General features: G+C 42.8%; 2 protein-coding genes across 8 annotated transcripts in view; both read left to right on the top strand.

Moving 5' to 3' along the window:
* The window catches only part of LYST (lysosomal trafficking regulator), a 164,146-nt gene extending 159,772 nt beyond the window's left edge, over positions 1–4,374 (top strand). For all 4 annotated transcript variants that reach the window (XM_067535985.1, XM_067535988.1, XM_067535987.1 and 1 more), the window contains exon 53: positions 1,259–4,374. In XM_067535985.1, the coding sequence (XP_067392086.1) occupies positions 1,259–1,397 (139 nt within the window). In that variant the 3' untranslated portion in view covers positions 1,398–4,374. The remainder of the gene's footprint in view (positions 1–1,258) is intronic.
* A 3,034-nt stretch (positions 4,375–7,408) lies between these two features.
* The window catches only part of GNG4 (G protein subunit gamma 4), a 40,198-nt gene continuing 31,996 nt past the window's right edge, over positions 7,409–15,610 (top strand). The window contains exon 1 of one of the 4 annotated variants that reach the window (XM_067535919.1): positions 7,409–7,539. The gene's annotated coding sequence lies outside the window, so the exon portion shown is untranslated. Of the gene's footprint in view, positions 7,540–7,559; positions 7,792–7,850; positions 8,220–15,610 lie in introns of those variants that run through there. The other 3 variants (XM_067535916.1, XM_067535917.1, XM_067535918.1) reach the window with 3 other exon arrangements.

Below are 15,610 nucleotides of genomic sequence, written 5' to 3' on the forward strand. Positions count from 1 at the left end.
CATGCCCTCAGTGGGAATTCCCCTGCACAAAGTACTTGCAGGATCACGTCCTAAATTTCATAATTATTCAATAGTAACACTGTAACAAATTTAATTACAGGAATTTATATTAGTGTCCATTGCTAAAGCACCATTTTAAAACATATTACTGTTTAAAGTCAACATTTACCACTGTTACCACACCCTGGTAATAGTTCCTGAAATACTGACTTGCTCTTCTAAGCAGCAGAACTACTTTTTTTTTTTGTATTGGGATATGGTATCCAATTATATTTATTTAGAAACTGTTTGGTTAACCAAGAAAATTACTTTTTACATAGAGAGGAAAATGACTTGACCTTTATATATCTTGACATTAGTTGTGTTTGGATACTGACCAATAAAGCATGATAGGTGTTGCTACTACCCATGATGTTCTTTAAATTGCAGTAAGTACAGCAAACAAAACACTTGGGTTCTGCAGTACCAAATGTGTAATTAGGGATTCTGAATATATGCATATGAATGGCTGGAGGTGAACTCTCATCTGATAACTTCGCACAGATACGTAATTCTCTTCACATTTGTGATGGGATCTCAGGTTTATCATGCCTGTGATCTCAGCATCATGTTAACTTGGTCAGTTTTAATTTAATGTGTACTACCTCTCACGAGAGCAGCGCCATACAGTAATTGTACAAAAAGTTCTTGTTTCTAAGTTTCTGGTTTTTTAAGTCTCTTGAAATAAAACAGTTAGCAAGAACTGGTGGATTTACTTACTATGGTGGTAAAATCAGGAAATGTCTGCCTCAAAAAAAGAAAACATATCCCATGAAATCTGCCAGATTCTGGTTCTGGCCATCCATCTGAGAGCAGTTTTCAGGGGCATGGACCCTGTGTTGAGAACACCCTCTGCCAGACAGAGTTCCACCTGGGAAATGACAGCAGGAGCAGCACAGCAGATTGTACTTATAGTGAGGAGAAAAACAAATAGACTGGGCATTAAGTTAAATTTAGGGCAGTAAAGTCTGTAACTGACACCTTGAAATGCAGTTTGAAAAATAAACAGGCAGGTATTGTGCATGCCCATGTGTGCACACATGTAGCACTAGAATTATACACTTATAGGAACTTGCCTCACTGAAGGCAAGCCAATGATTTTTGTGTTGGCTGCAGTTATGCTGTACTTGTCTTTTAAAAAGTATCTCCTCTAGTATTTTCAGTTAAATAGTATAATTTGCTAAATATGATATAAAAGTCAGACTTTTGTTGTTTTCAGCCTTACGTTTTCCTGTGATGGTCATCATTTGTACACAGCAAATAGTGACGGAACTGTTATAGCATGGTGTCGCAAGGACCAGCAGCGCTTGAAGCTACCCATGTTCTACTCATTCCTTAGCAGCTATGCAGCTGGCTGATGACTCTTCATGCTGCTAAATCACCATGTCTCTGAAGCACTTTAAATCCAGAGTAGATTATAGAACTTCTGTTATTTAACTGGATTTTGAAATGTATTGAACATCTTTAAAACAAGTGAGTTGATAAAAGCATACATAAGTCTAAGGCTACTGTAAAATGTGTATATGCATGCCCAAATTTTAAACCATATCAAGGTTACAGGGGAGTTCTGGTTTGATAAACATTCATACAAGCCAAGTGGCACATAAATGGTCTAACCAACAAGTTGAAATGCTGCAGTGTAAAATGTAATAGTATTTTTTTAAATAATTTCTTGAACACAAGTATTCCAAATCTTGAATCACTAGTGGTGACTTTTCTCTTTTATTCTTTGTGTTGTAAAGTACCAATAGCATTAAAATTTCTTAAATATTTATAAGAAGATTTCAACGTATGTATCTGATTAGTCGTACAATCCAATTTGGCTCTGGGATTAGTGCCCCAAAAATATAAAAATAGAGGATTCAAAATTGCTTTTTTTTTTTGAGAAGCAAATAACTCAGTAGGTGCTTTGTGCACCAGCCATTCATGGTGTGTCATAATGCTCAAAATTGAACTTCCATTATTCCCTGATACTCTATAGTTTTTGCTAATTGTCTTCTCAGCTGTAATAGGACAATAGTCCTTTAATAGACAGTAAAAACCAGACATCTCATGGCATCATGCAGCAATAATTAAACTATTTTTTTATCTAATTGTAAATGGTACAAAAGCATAACACTAGTTAGTTATTGTGAATCTAAGTTGCAGAATATATTTAGCATACATCTCAGAGCTCAAAAATACAAAGAAAGCAGCATAGATATCATCGGCTCCTATCTAGTGTCATATGAGAGTTAAATACCTGTAAAATCTTTGAATAAGACTGCTTGACTAATCAGTGTGCATCAAATGCATCAGATCATTCAGAAAAGTTTACACAGATATAGAGTGCAAATATACTTAATCCTAGGTGCTAATCTTTGAAAAAGGAACCTGCATTGCAAAGCATAGGGAAATCTCAGTTATTTTCTATTGTGAGGCCAGGTCAGAAGCTTAATACTTCACAACCTATCAATTGAATTTGCAGGTGAATATTTTATGGTGTCTTCTACACAGGACTGACACACTCAGTAACTTAATTATTCAGAAAGCCGGTATCAGCTGAGCATAATTACATATTACTCCACTAGGAAAAAGTTACAACCCAAGAATGCCACAGAAACCCATTAACAAGTTAAAACCTATTTTTCCTTTAAATTACTTACACATTCCACTTTTACCATATAGATTTTGGTGGTTATATTTTTACTCATTGCATATATTTATCCTTCTGCAAACACTGTACCATAAGATCTATAATTTGTCACCATGTGATAGACAAAATATGTATAGATACCTGCAAATCATAATACACATGCAAACTGTGCATTTTTTCTGAAAATTCTGAGGGTACATCTTTTAACTTCTAGATTTTCAAAAAACTTTATAGATTAAGAACAAGGATCTTCCCATAGTTCATCTTCTGAAGATAGGCCTTTTAGACAATGAAGAATAAGCAAATGGCTGCATACTTATGTATGAACTTAAATTTTTAAAATGCATATATTGCAGGTACATTTTACAAGCTGGCTTTAATCATGTTTTTCATAGTCCAAATACAAACCAAGAAGCTTTTTGGTTCATGTTGAAGTGATGTGCTTCATTTAAAATTCTTTTGTTTTGGAGGCTTTTACTTGCTCCCCAATTTGAATATGGGATGTTGCTCATGGAGTCTTATTTTTAAAAAGGCAGCATTCCATTTGTTATAAATCTCAGATATGCAAAATAGCTGTTCTTGTAAAAAGTGCAATATTATATTTTTATGTAAAACATAAATAAACTTTTGGGATGGGGAATATTTATTCAGCTTGATAACATGTTTTGGAAATATTAAAACACCTCATGATAGTATGTGTGCATGTCAGGCTGAAAATTCTTGTAAATAATCACATGCTGCACTGTCTTTGTATACACTGCCACCTGTGGTGTTGGGTAATAAATCATTAATTTGATACAAATACGGATAAAAAGCTGTTTCTGCAATAGCTATAGCAATATGTTTTTTGGGTTCAATCTATCAATTTATTTTTCAGTTAACATTCCACTGTTCACTTCTCCAGTGCCATTTATGGCCTTTCCTGGACCTTAACTTACTCTCTTTAAAAAGTAAAATGAACAAATTGCATTCATAACAGAACCAGTTATGGGACTAAATTCTGCCCTCTCCTACATGTAGGCAGCAGGGTTACCTGGATGTAAATGAGAGCAGAATTTGTTCCATTATCTGTTTTGTAAGCACCTTTCCTCCAACTGCTGCTACTAATCTGGTCACTTGCTGTTTTGTCTAATTTAGATTGTAAACTCCCAAAGGGAGATATATTTTTCTATATAGCTATCACCATGTATAAATAATGTTGTATAGACAATCTGCAACATATAGAAAAGTGTCTTCATAAGCTATTGTTTGTCAGCCTACTTATTTCAGTTCTTCTTGGTTCTCATATGTACCAGGTCTCATTTTCCTAAGCTATGTCCTTCATTTTCTCAGTAAAATCCATAGCACTTTGAACTTGAAACAAAACGAAGTGAGCTGTTCTGATGCCATTATGTAAGCACCTACAGATATTAAATATGTCCAGTCATTTCTTTGTATGTAGCAACAATAGATGGTTCAACTATTGCTGGTAAGGGCAGAGGCTTCAACTGAATTGTGGTCCTGCAAACAAATCCATATGTGCAGATCTTTGTTCCCACATGGAATCCCATCATAGTTAGACTCCTCCATTACAGAGCAATGGTTTGCAGATGTCGATCTGTTTATAGGATTGAGGCCTTTCCTTGTATTCTGACTTTAATTTAAAGTCAGACATTTACGGGTGCTTAATAAGGGCTTAATGACACTGGCCCAGATTTCGAGGCTGTTGGTCAATTTTTTACTCAACCAAAAATCCCACAAAAGTTGAGGAATATTTTGCCTGAGTGAGGGTCTCATGATTTGGCTCACTACTATCCCATCACTGGACCAGCCCTTTGCCACCGAATGGCCACCCACTTGCTCTGATGTGGGAGCTGCTGTGAAACAGTCTGGAGAAGAGCAAAGGGTCTCTTCCTAGTAATCAGCAGTAAGAAGGCCATTCTTCCCTCTCTAACTTCTTATCTCTACCAATCACAGAAGAGTTCCTTCATAGTGCCTGTGGTAGATTTGTATGTAGGTTCCTTGGGGGGGTTCTTTAAAAATGGACAAAAAGACTGAGATTTGCTATTTGCAATGCATAATTCTCCAAACAGACATGTTTGCCTTCCTAATAAGGATTTATAATGGTATAGTCCAACAGGCATTTCCTATGTAGTATGTTAAACTGCTTAGTACCTCTTAGTTAACTGGAGGATAGCTAATGTAATGCCATTTTAAAAAAAAAAAAAAAAAAAAAGGCTTAACAGGCAATTCTGGTAATTACATGCCAGTAAGTCTGAGTCAGGACTAAACAAATCGGTTGAACTAAAGTAGCTGTTACCACTCAAGAAAGAGAGCTGAAGTCATCATGGATGGTCTTCTGAAAACATCTGCTCAATGTGGCAGTGAAAAAAGCTAGCAATGTTAGGAATCCTTAGGAAAGGGATAAATAAGACAGAAAATATCATAATGCCCCTCTATAAATCCATCGTATGCCTATATCTTGCATACTGTGTTCAGTTCTGATTGCCCCTTCTCAAACAAGACATATTAGAATTGGAAAAGGTGCAAAGAAGGGTGACAAAAATTATTAGGGGTATAGAACAGTTTCCAGATGAGGAGGAATTTTAAAGAGTGGGACTGTTAAGTTTAGAAAAGAGATGACTGAGGAGATATGATAAAGGTCTATATAAAATCATGAATGTGGAGAAAGTGAATAGGGAAGTTTTTATTAACCCCTTCATATAACACAAGAACCAGCAGTCACTCAATTAAATTAAGAGGCAGTAGGCTTAAAACTAATTTAGGGAAGTGCTTCTTCACACAGTGTGCAGTCAACATGTGCCAGGGAATATTGTGAAGGCCAAAATTATAACTAGGTTCAAAAAAGAATGAGCTAAATTCATGGAGGATAGGTCATCAATGGCTATAAGCCAAGACTATCAGCGACAAAATCCAATGGTCTGGGTGTCCCTAAACTTCAGACTGCCAGAAGCTGGGACTGGAGGGTCAGGATGGATTTTGGCCTTGTTTGGTTCATTTCCTCTGAAGCATCTGGCTCTAAGCACTGTCAGAAGACAGGATACTGAATTAGAGGGACCATTGGTCAGAGCCAGTATGGCTGTTCTTATGCTTTTAATTAGAGCTACTGCTACAACAAATTAAAAAATTTCTCCTCCCCTATTACAGTACAATGTGGTGAATGCTATTTTGTTGCCACTTTTCATTGTAGATGGAGCGGGCTGCATTTCAGTAGTGCTGTATGACTATCTTTGTGAAGCATTCTGAAAAGGATCAACAGTACAGTACGAAGGTGAGGGAGAAAAGGTGGGGAAAGAGGGGCTGGGAAAACTTAGCCAGTGATCACATGATTTAGAGGGAAGAACATTTTCTTGGTTCTCTTCCCCATTCTCACCCTGTCACTTCAACATTACTTATATTTTAAATTGAAATAGCTGAACACAATGTCCCTGCCTCTCCATTCTTACTGCCAAAACTTCACAGGCAACTATGCAACCCCATTTTCTTCAGTGCTGTTGTACAGGTACAACCTACAGCAGAATTTGGCCCTGAATTGGAAATTAGTTAACAATTCTTTTGGTGCATCAACTAGAATAGATTCTAGCTCACTGTGTTGGCCCTTTTAGGCAACTAAAGCCCCAGTTTTTAGCTTGTCAGCTGATCTAGTACTGAATCCACCCAAGCAGCAGAGGCACCAGAAAGAAAAGGTCTCATTTTTACATCGTTACTTATGGGTCTAGAGCCATTCATTCATTAAACACAAGATGTAACAGTGGCTTCCCAGGGAGTCTGCTCTTTTGGTGAACCGTGTCCCCTTCTACCACTCCCAAGCTTGCGCTTGGCTGGCTTACTCCTTTATGCCTCCCTGCTGCTTGAGGCCCTACTGTTGCAATACACTTTACACTAGTCTCCTCTCTCCTGAGGGCTCTTGTGATGCTCTGCATATAGCATATGCCAAGGCCTTCCCAATGGCTATGCAGCCACGTTACACCTATTCCAGACACAGCCAAATTAATGCAGAGGCAAACTAGGGAAGTGCCTAGGGCTCAAATGTGGCAATGGGGTTAATGAGATCAAGCCCTCTCATGCTCATTGCAGAGTAGCGGCATACCCAGAACTGATTTTTTAGCAGAGCCTGTGGTTGACACGGGTAGGCACAAGCCTTGTGTCACAAGCAAAACAGAGGCTGATAAAAACATGGGATGAATTGCTTAAACTCTGATTGGGTGGGCCATGGCCCACCCGCAGCTATGCCACTGCTGCACCAGAAGCAACCAGCTGCCCACTCCAAGCAGTGCGACCAGTTGCACTAGCCCAAACCTGAGCCTTGCTGCAAACCTGTCCACTAGGCCACAATAGGTGGCGCGAGGAGGGGGCCTAGGCTAGGGGACAGGAGCTGTGGCTGCTGGTTGAGTATGTTTGTACCCTAGCCCCTGGTCTCCCCATTGCACAGGCCCAGGAGCAGTGTATGTTTGCCGAAGGCCCAGCCTGCCTTGGAAAGACCCTGCACTGATTTCCCGTTAGGTCATGCCATGCCTAGTGGCCATGCCTGAAAGATCAGCGGGGGTCGCTAGCAACTAGCAGGCGCGCGCACACCCTGGTGAGTCCATCCATCTTGAGCAATCTGAGCAGGGGGAACCTAACAGCTCCCTCTACGGGAGGGGTCGCAGTGGGCCAAAGCAGCACAGGCTCCCCACATTCACAGCCTCACTTTGGTTTCATTCCCTCACCTCTACCCCTTTTCCCGCCCAATGGACTTTCCCGGCCAGGCTGCGGCCCGCGCCTGGGAATCAGGATGCGCGTGGGCGGCGCGCGCTGGACTCAGAGAGACGGCAGGTGGGAATTCGCCGCGCGCGCGCGCGAGAGCGAGCACATCAACTCCTCAGGTGCCTCCTCTCAGAGCTGCCCCGGCGCGCGCCTCCTCTCGCCGGTTGGGGTTGTGCGGTTGGTGCGGGGGGGCGGGGCCGGGCAAGGATTGAGCGCCGCCGCCTCCCGGAGCAGCTGAGCCGAGCGCGCTCGGGGCTAGCCCAGCCCAGCCCAGCCATGTGCCGCTCCCCGAGCCGGGCTGCCGCTGCGGGCTCCTGGGCCAGGGCTTGAGTAGCCGCGCTGCTACCTCCGAGCCTCCGCGGCTCGAGCAGGTGAGTGGCGGCCGCTGCCCGGGGGCAGGCACCCGGCTGCTGCTGCTGCTGCGCGGTCCGCGCCGGGGGAGCCTGCCGAGCCGCTGGGCAAGCGGGAGGGGGCGGGTCCCGCGGCGGCTCGGGTCCGCTGAGCCCCGCGGCGAAACAAAGCAGGTGTCGGGCGGGGGCGGCGGCTCCTCTTCCTCCTCCCCGAGCCGCCCGTGCTCCATGCGCGGTCCGGGGCCGCTGCCCGGCTGCTGCGTGACCGCCGCGTTGTGCTGGGGGTGGCTCCCCGGAGCGTGCCCGTTCCCGTTGGCGGGGGCACAGCCTGGCCTTTGTCGTCAGAGCCTGACTGAGGGGGTCGCGTCCGTCAGTGGCGTGCCGAGGGCGCCAGTCCTTCGCCCCCCCCCGAGCGGGAGGTGAGGCCGCCCAGTCGGAGCCGGCGGCGGGTAAGTGCGGGGGTCGGGGACGCGGGAGGCTGAGGGGCGGCTGCTCGTGCGTCCCCTCCCTCCCCCTGCTCGTCGTGAAGGGCCGGCCCACCCTCCCTCCCTCAGGCCGGGGGATGAGCCCCCCTCACATCCGAACCGACGGTGGGCGCCGCGGGCTGGGTAAGTGCGGGGAGCGGCGCAGTCAAGCCTGCATTTACGTCCTCCCCAGGTCTCACGCCCCTCCCCGCAGGTACAGACCCCCCCTCGCTGGGGCAACTGAGGGGCGGTGCCTGGACTCCTCCTGCCCTGCGGGGGGGCCCAAATATAGGCTTGCGCCCTCCTCCCCTTCCTCCTCCTCCCCCCCCCCCCCGGCGCCAGAGACCCACTGGTACGCCACTAATGCCCCTTTCTAGCCTTACCCAAGGCAGGGGCTACCGGTTGCCTTTTGTTCTACCAGTGACCAAGCTGGGCTTGCTTCTCTGGGTAAGGGGCTGTCTGGACAATGCCGCCCACACAGCTGTGAACTGGTTTCATTGCGAATATGGACAGGCTGGAAGCCTGATAAGCCTCAAAAAACATAAATGTTTTGATCTTATGTCTGTCAACTGGTCTTCTCCAAAGCGTTTCTGAGCTGTGGGAGGACAGGGACAGGCACGCTCTGCACACATGGGTGCAGTTCTGGTTTTATGGTGTGTGCTCAGTTTGAGGTGGGAGCCTGATCCTAAATCTTTGCCTTTTTTTAGTGGCTTGGAGAACATGAGAGACAGTGAAGATACTAGTCACCACCCTGAGTTCTTTATATTGGTCTGTAAATGTTGCATGTAAGCAAGTCAGTCCCATCCCAGCCTGGAGTCAGGCACACACTGCCTATTGCTTGCTTTTCTGAATAGAAATGGGCTTGTTTGATGGGCAATTAATTTTATTGACTCGGTATCTTGTATTTTTATGCACTTCTGTCATTTTGATTGGAGAGGGGTGCAGGTTCAGGAGGCCCCATTGTTCTCAACTAGTGGCTGTTTTGTATAATCAGCTAAAAGGCTTCAAGTGTTGCTGCAGATAAATTCTCTCCTTTTGAGTCTAGTTATCTGCTATGACTCTAGCCATACGGTTCCTTTAGTTCATTGTGCTTAGCACTCCCTCTTGTAGCTGGTCCAGTGGAGACACCAGAAAGTGTCTTTCTGCTAGGCTCCAGGAGAAGCACATGTCTGTGGAGGAAGAATTCTCACTGTGAAACTGCTGTGCTGGTGGCTATTTATTTGCATGGCACTGTGAACTGTACTGCATTTCATGAACGGATTAAGATAATGCACTTAAAACAGAAAATTGAGAGAGTGGTAACTTGGAAAACATTCCTTTTCTGAACAATATTCTGGGTTTCAAATAGTCTTTTGTTAGTTTCAACTCATTGCAAGCTAATGAAAATATAATTGAAAAAGGAATTAGTTTGAAATAACCTAATCTCTCATTTGTTTACAAAAGGGAAATTGTGAACATAGCAATTTTATTCTCTTGAATTTTAATTTAATATAAAAAACCCCCAAAACCAAGGGACACGATGCTGTCCTCCTGTGTGGCCCAAACTTACTCTTTGTGGGGAGTCTAGGGTCTTCTTCCCAGAGGACCTATTTCAGTGCGCTGGTTCTTGATCCCTGGCAGTATGCTTCTGTTGGCTCTGTGCTGCCAGCCATGTATACATATGGGTGCTACTGGGATCCTGTAGAAAAGCTAGAATAGTCTTAGACTGTGGCTTGTCCTGGGATTGTGCAGATCCCCCTGGCCTTCCCATTCTTTCCACTATGTCCTCACCCTGGCCTGTGTAGTGTCCAACCCATCTCCTTGACATACCAAGAAAACTCTGGGATTTGTGCCAGGAGGATTAATTATTTCGGGTGGAGGAAGGAAGGAGGGAGAAAATTATAACCTGGGCTATTACTTGTGATTTAGGATTCAGTCTAGAAAACACATAGATGTGAGAGTAACTTTACCTCACATAAGCAGTCCTGTTAAGTCAATTGCAGAACTGACAAGAGTAAAATTTGTCTGCAGAATTGGGCCCTTAAATAGCACTTTACAATCTATGATCTCAAAGTGCTTTGCATACACATGAATTGAACATTACAGCATCCCTTATACATAATAGCATCTTCTTGAAGATGTATTGTTACCTCTCTTTGGATTGGATTGTACTTTTACTGTCTTAAAGGCATTCTTCAAAAAAGGTTAAGTAAAGGTTGGGGGGTTTTAAGCCTATTTTATGAAATCAATGAAAAATGTTAGTGTTTCATTTTATCAAGCAAAAATGGGAAGAGGATAGAAAACCAATTCAGCATCTTTTTCTACTGTAGGAAACATGCAAGGATAAAATAGGGTTAGGGATGAAATAAATGCAGAAGAACTAAAATGTTTAAAAAAAGCTACAAGTAGAAAAATTACAAAAACTTTCATAATTATAAAGGAAAAGAACAGATGTTGCTCACACAAATAGGAAGCCTAACAAAACTAGCGAGAAGTGAAAATAGGTGAAATAAAACCAACTCATTTAATTCCTAGGATTATTTCTAAGACTGGTTACATTGGCAAAGGCATACCCACATCTATACTATATATAAAGATCTGGTTAAAAATACTGAATGGAATTGGGTGCAGAGTAGTATAATGAAAAAAGGAAAACATTGATATGCTCTGATGCTGATATCATAGAACTTCTACAATTCTAAACAACTGTCTAACATTTCTCAGCTGTCAGCAAGGTTGTTCTTTGAATAAGTATCCCTTTGGGTGCTCCACTTCAGGCTGTGTGTGTTCACCCATGCACTCTTGATCAGAGATTTTTGTCAGCAGTGCCCATGGGTCCGCTCCTTCCTGGCAGCTCATCATCTTGGACAGATGGATCCTGGAAGTGATTTCAACAGGCTATTCCATTTGGTTCAGCTTCAGCTCCACCTTCCTCCCACCCTCCTGTCTCAGTGGTTCAGACTGGTAATTCTAGCAGCTGGAACTGGGAGATTGGTTTATCTCCCTGGACCTTCAGGATGCTTATTTTCATATATCCATTCACAGATGTTTTCTGTGTTTAATTGGTAGGGACCAATTTTATCTACCAGGGTTATGGAACATAGTAGCAGTCTCCCTGAGCAGGTTTTTTTGGCCGTGACCACAAGTGGGAGTGCAGTAATGCAGTATTCTGGAAAATTTGCCTTACCTGGGGTCTTCTGGAAATAGATCTGTTTGTAATGCCATCCAATGTGAAGTGCTGACAGTTCTACTTGAGTGAAGAACAGAGCCAGAACTGTCTGGGAAATGCTGTAGTTATCCCTTGAGGAATCCCCTGATGCCATTACTCCTCAAAGTCCTGAACAAGTTGAAACAGGAGAAATCAGTGGCCATCCTCATAAGTTTGCCATGACTGAGGCAAGTATGGTTCCCAGAGCTCCTTCGACTGTCCCTGCAACCACCTCTCTACTTTCCTCTGACAGCAGGTCATCTTATCCAGGAGTCAGGGACCACAGCTCACCGCAATCTCTTGTCACTTCACCTCAATGCATGGCTACTAGATGGCATAGGAAAGGTCTGATCTCTGGAGATCCAAACAGTACTATTTAATAATAGAAAATCCACTACAAGGAAAACTTACCTGTAAAAGTGGAAATCTTCTCAGACTTGGTGCTGCTTCTGACCTATACCTCCTTGAATCTTGCTTTTCCAACATTCTCTAGTGTCTGCTAAGTTTGAAAACCCTGAGGTTATCCCTGAGTTCTGTTTAGGTTCATCTACCTGCCTTTACGGTCTTTCACCCTGCTACCCATTGAAGGGTTTTCAATCTTCACTCGCCTGACCTGCAAGGTTCATTAAAGGCCTGTTTTAACCTTTTTCTTACTTTCTAAGAACATACTCCTCCATGGACATACTACTACTACTCAATTTAGTTCTCAATTTGCTGAGAAAACACCCATTTGAACCTATGGGTAGCTGTTCCCTCCTTTGTTTCTCTCTCAAGACCTTGTCCTTACAGCCATCACTGCAGCTGAGAGGGTAGGAGAGATAGGGGCCCTTATGGCTGACTCACCGTACCTGGTGTTTTATCATGACAAGGTAGCATTACGTTCCTACCCTTGTTTCCTATCTTCAGGTATCTTGAGTTCCACATTAGGACATTCATCTACTGGTGTTTTACCCCAAGTGTCACTCTTAGAGGCTAGTCTCTAGTCACTAGACGTAAGAAGAGCTCTCACTTTTTATTTCAACAGGACTAAGCCCTTCAGAGTTTCCTGTAGACTTCTCATCTCTATCATTGAACAAATAAAAGGGCACCTGATCTTCACCCAAAGACTGTCTAAATGGCTGTTGGGGTGCATGTTAACCTATTACAAAGCCCTCCTAGAGTGATTGCTCGTTTCATCAGAGCCCAGTCTACCTCTGTAGTCTTACTGAAGAACATACCCCTTTTGGATATTTATTTGTAAAGCTGCTATGCTATTTGATTGGTGATGGTGCTTTTTTCACAGTACTGCGCTCTTGTGCATGCTTCCAGAGTTGACATGGCTTTTGGTATTACAGTTTTACGTTCTGTACTGAATCTGCTGCCTCAGCACACACTTCCATAATTGAGGTTCTGCTCAGGAATCTCCTGAAATGGAGCTCCCATTGGAACAATTTTTCAAAGAGGTTACTTATCTTGTGCAGTAACTGGAGTTGTTTGAGCTGATTTGTCCCTATGGATGCTCCACTACCCACTCCCGCTTTGCTTTGGAGTCATTCTTGGACTTTAGGGTTGAGAAGGAACTGGAGTGGAAGTGAGCTCACTATTTCCTATATATACTTGCACTGAGATGAATAGGTCACAGGCACAAACCTGTGGGCATTGCTGACAAAATCCCTGCTCAAGATTGCGTGGGTGCATGCACATCCTGAAGTGGAACACCCATAGGAACACAACATCTCAGAGAACTTCAGTTACCATGCAGGTAAGTAACCTCTCTTTCCCATCATCTTGCTATATTTAGGATTAATGACTGTACAAGCAAGTGTCTGAAAACATTCCTGTTTGCATTCTGCAACCTCGCAGTAGCGATCATTTTGAAAGTCACTATATGGTAAGAAAATGATTCTCAGTGCTAGAAGTGTGGTGCTGCCATGCATGTCCCTACCTCTGGGCAGTTCACAGTGGTGCCAATTAGCTGTGCCTTAGCAGGTGGGGAACTTAATCCTAGGCAGTTTCAGGTTTTTGGCTTTTTCGGTCACATGTAACCATGGAGAGGGGGTGCCAGTAGGAGAAGGATTCAGTCTTCTCTTATGTACAGAGCAGTTTCAGGTAAGTGAAGTCTGAGTAAGAGCCATCTTGCAGGGAGTTGTCCCTCCTGCCTCTGTGCATGCAGGGTGGTGAAGGATGTGTGGTACAGATTGTGGTGCTAGCAGAGATAGCTAATATTATGTAAATCCTCGGCTCATCACACTAGGGACTATATTTTTGCCAAACTTCTGTTGTGTGTATGATATATCCGCAATAGTAGACCTACTAACTATTTTCTGAGAGTCCTTCAATATGTTTATCCTTCATCAAACAACTGTAAGACTCTGGGTTTGGCTGTTCATCCTCCTAATGCAATTGCAAGTGAAGAATAAAATAGGGACCTCAATGCAGTTTTGAGCCTGAGTTACAGACTATTACCCACATGACTAATCTTAACTCATGTGGCTAGTCCCATTGAAGTCAACAGGACCACTTGCATGAATAAAAATTAGCATGACTGTGCTTAGTCCTAGTCTTCTGCACGGCCCAATAAATTATAGAACTGGTTTGAGAAAAGAAATCCACTATCTTGCTGCAAAACATAAAACTAAAAATGTATTGAGCTTTGTCCCTAAAGATACCATAGATGTAGACTAGCAAATGTTGAAGATGGTAGTTAAGTTATGGGCCTCTGAAGAAAGCCCCTGGCTCCCAAACTGACTATCCTACATGATTATTAGTAATTCCAGCCCCACCAATCTCAGTTGCCACAAGAGGGCATAAGGAAATAGATGGTTTCTTAAATCTAGTTCCGTACCACACTCACTTGGGTTCAGATTATATTTGGAAGTAGAGGGAAAATATTGTACAATAGCTTCAAATCTTCATTTTTTAAATGCAGTTTATCAGAAAACCAATGGTGCTGCTTATTTAATATGACCAAGTCCTTGCAATGAGGAGCTGACAAGTTGAATTTTCCTTGCTTGTTAAAATATAGAGATAACATGATATAAATGACTGAATAAGTATTTATAGAGCTGTGTAAATATACACAGTGCCACAAAAAAGGTGGAGGGCCAGATTCTACCTTCAAATATTTGTGCAACTCCTACTAACATCAGAGCAGAATTTGGTTTTTGCAGCACTGTTTGGTACAATTTGATTCCTTAAAAGAAAAAAAATGCTTTTCAGAAGCATTTTTATGAGCCCCAGAGATTAGTTATCTTTGGCAAGGATGAGTTAGCAGCATCCAGAAAGGGAGAGTAAACTGTATGAGGAAGAAAAATAATCCCCAAATTGTGAGCAGCTGCTTGATATTATATGCTAGCTAACAAAACATGATCTTGACTAAAAAGGTCATGTGTGTTAATGCTGCTCATATAAAAATGCCAGTTTACCACATTAATGGAGCCATACATCAGGGCACAGGAGATATGTCCATGATATGATGAACAAGGACCTGCTGCATATTCTAAGAATACTGGTAAGTAAGAATAGTATAAATACAGTAAAAGTATGTGTACGCAGCAGACTTGGGCTAGTGGAACTCATGCTAGTGCTTTAAAAATAGCTGTGTAAACCACTCTTTGAAATTGCAGCTCAGGCTGGAGCTTGGTCTCTGAAGTCCCCTCCCCTCCCTAGGCTTCAGTTCCTGAGGTTCAACTTCAAAGCATTGTCTGTACAACTGTAAATGATGATGGTTTATTGTTTTAAATTCTGTATTCTCTAGAATGCTATTTTCTAAATAAATAAATCTTTGCTTTAAGGAGGCTATTTGGTTGCTGGATAGCAGTCATTGCTCCCTGAGGGAACAGAACTGTGTGATCTGAGCCTGTCAGATGTGCTGAAACAGTCTTGGTTAGTGCCAGGGGATGCAGTCCAAGGCCCAGTCTGAGAGTGGAAGAATCGTGTAATTTCACCCTAAAATAGGCTAGAGGCTTGAGACCTACATGGGGTCCACATGAAGAGACCAAAAGGGATCAGAGGTGCAATTGACCCAGTAACTTTGTGCCACATGGAACTGGGGAAAACGGTACTGTGAAGTTCCTTGGTGAGAACCATGTTTAATTTTTAGCAGAGTTCAAAAAGAGATTAGACACTTTAATGGATAACAATGACATCTAGAAATACAATAATAAAGGTTTTGAAGGTTGGGAAGAATATAAGATTTTCAGGGCATAAA

This window comes from Emydura macquarii, unplaced genomic scaffold, assembly GCF_026122565.2.
Source record: "Emydura macquarii macquarii isolate MOO-44397 ecotype Brisbane River unplaced genomic scaffold, CSIRO-AGI_Emac_v2 contig_3517, whole genome shotgun sequence".
In the NCBI taxonomy this organism is placed as follows: domain Eukaryota; kingdom Metazoa; phylum Chordata; order Testudines; family Chelidae; genus Emydura; species Emydura macquarii.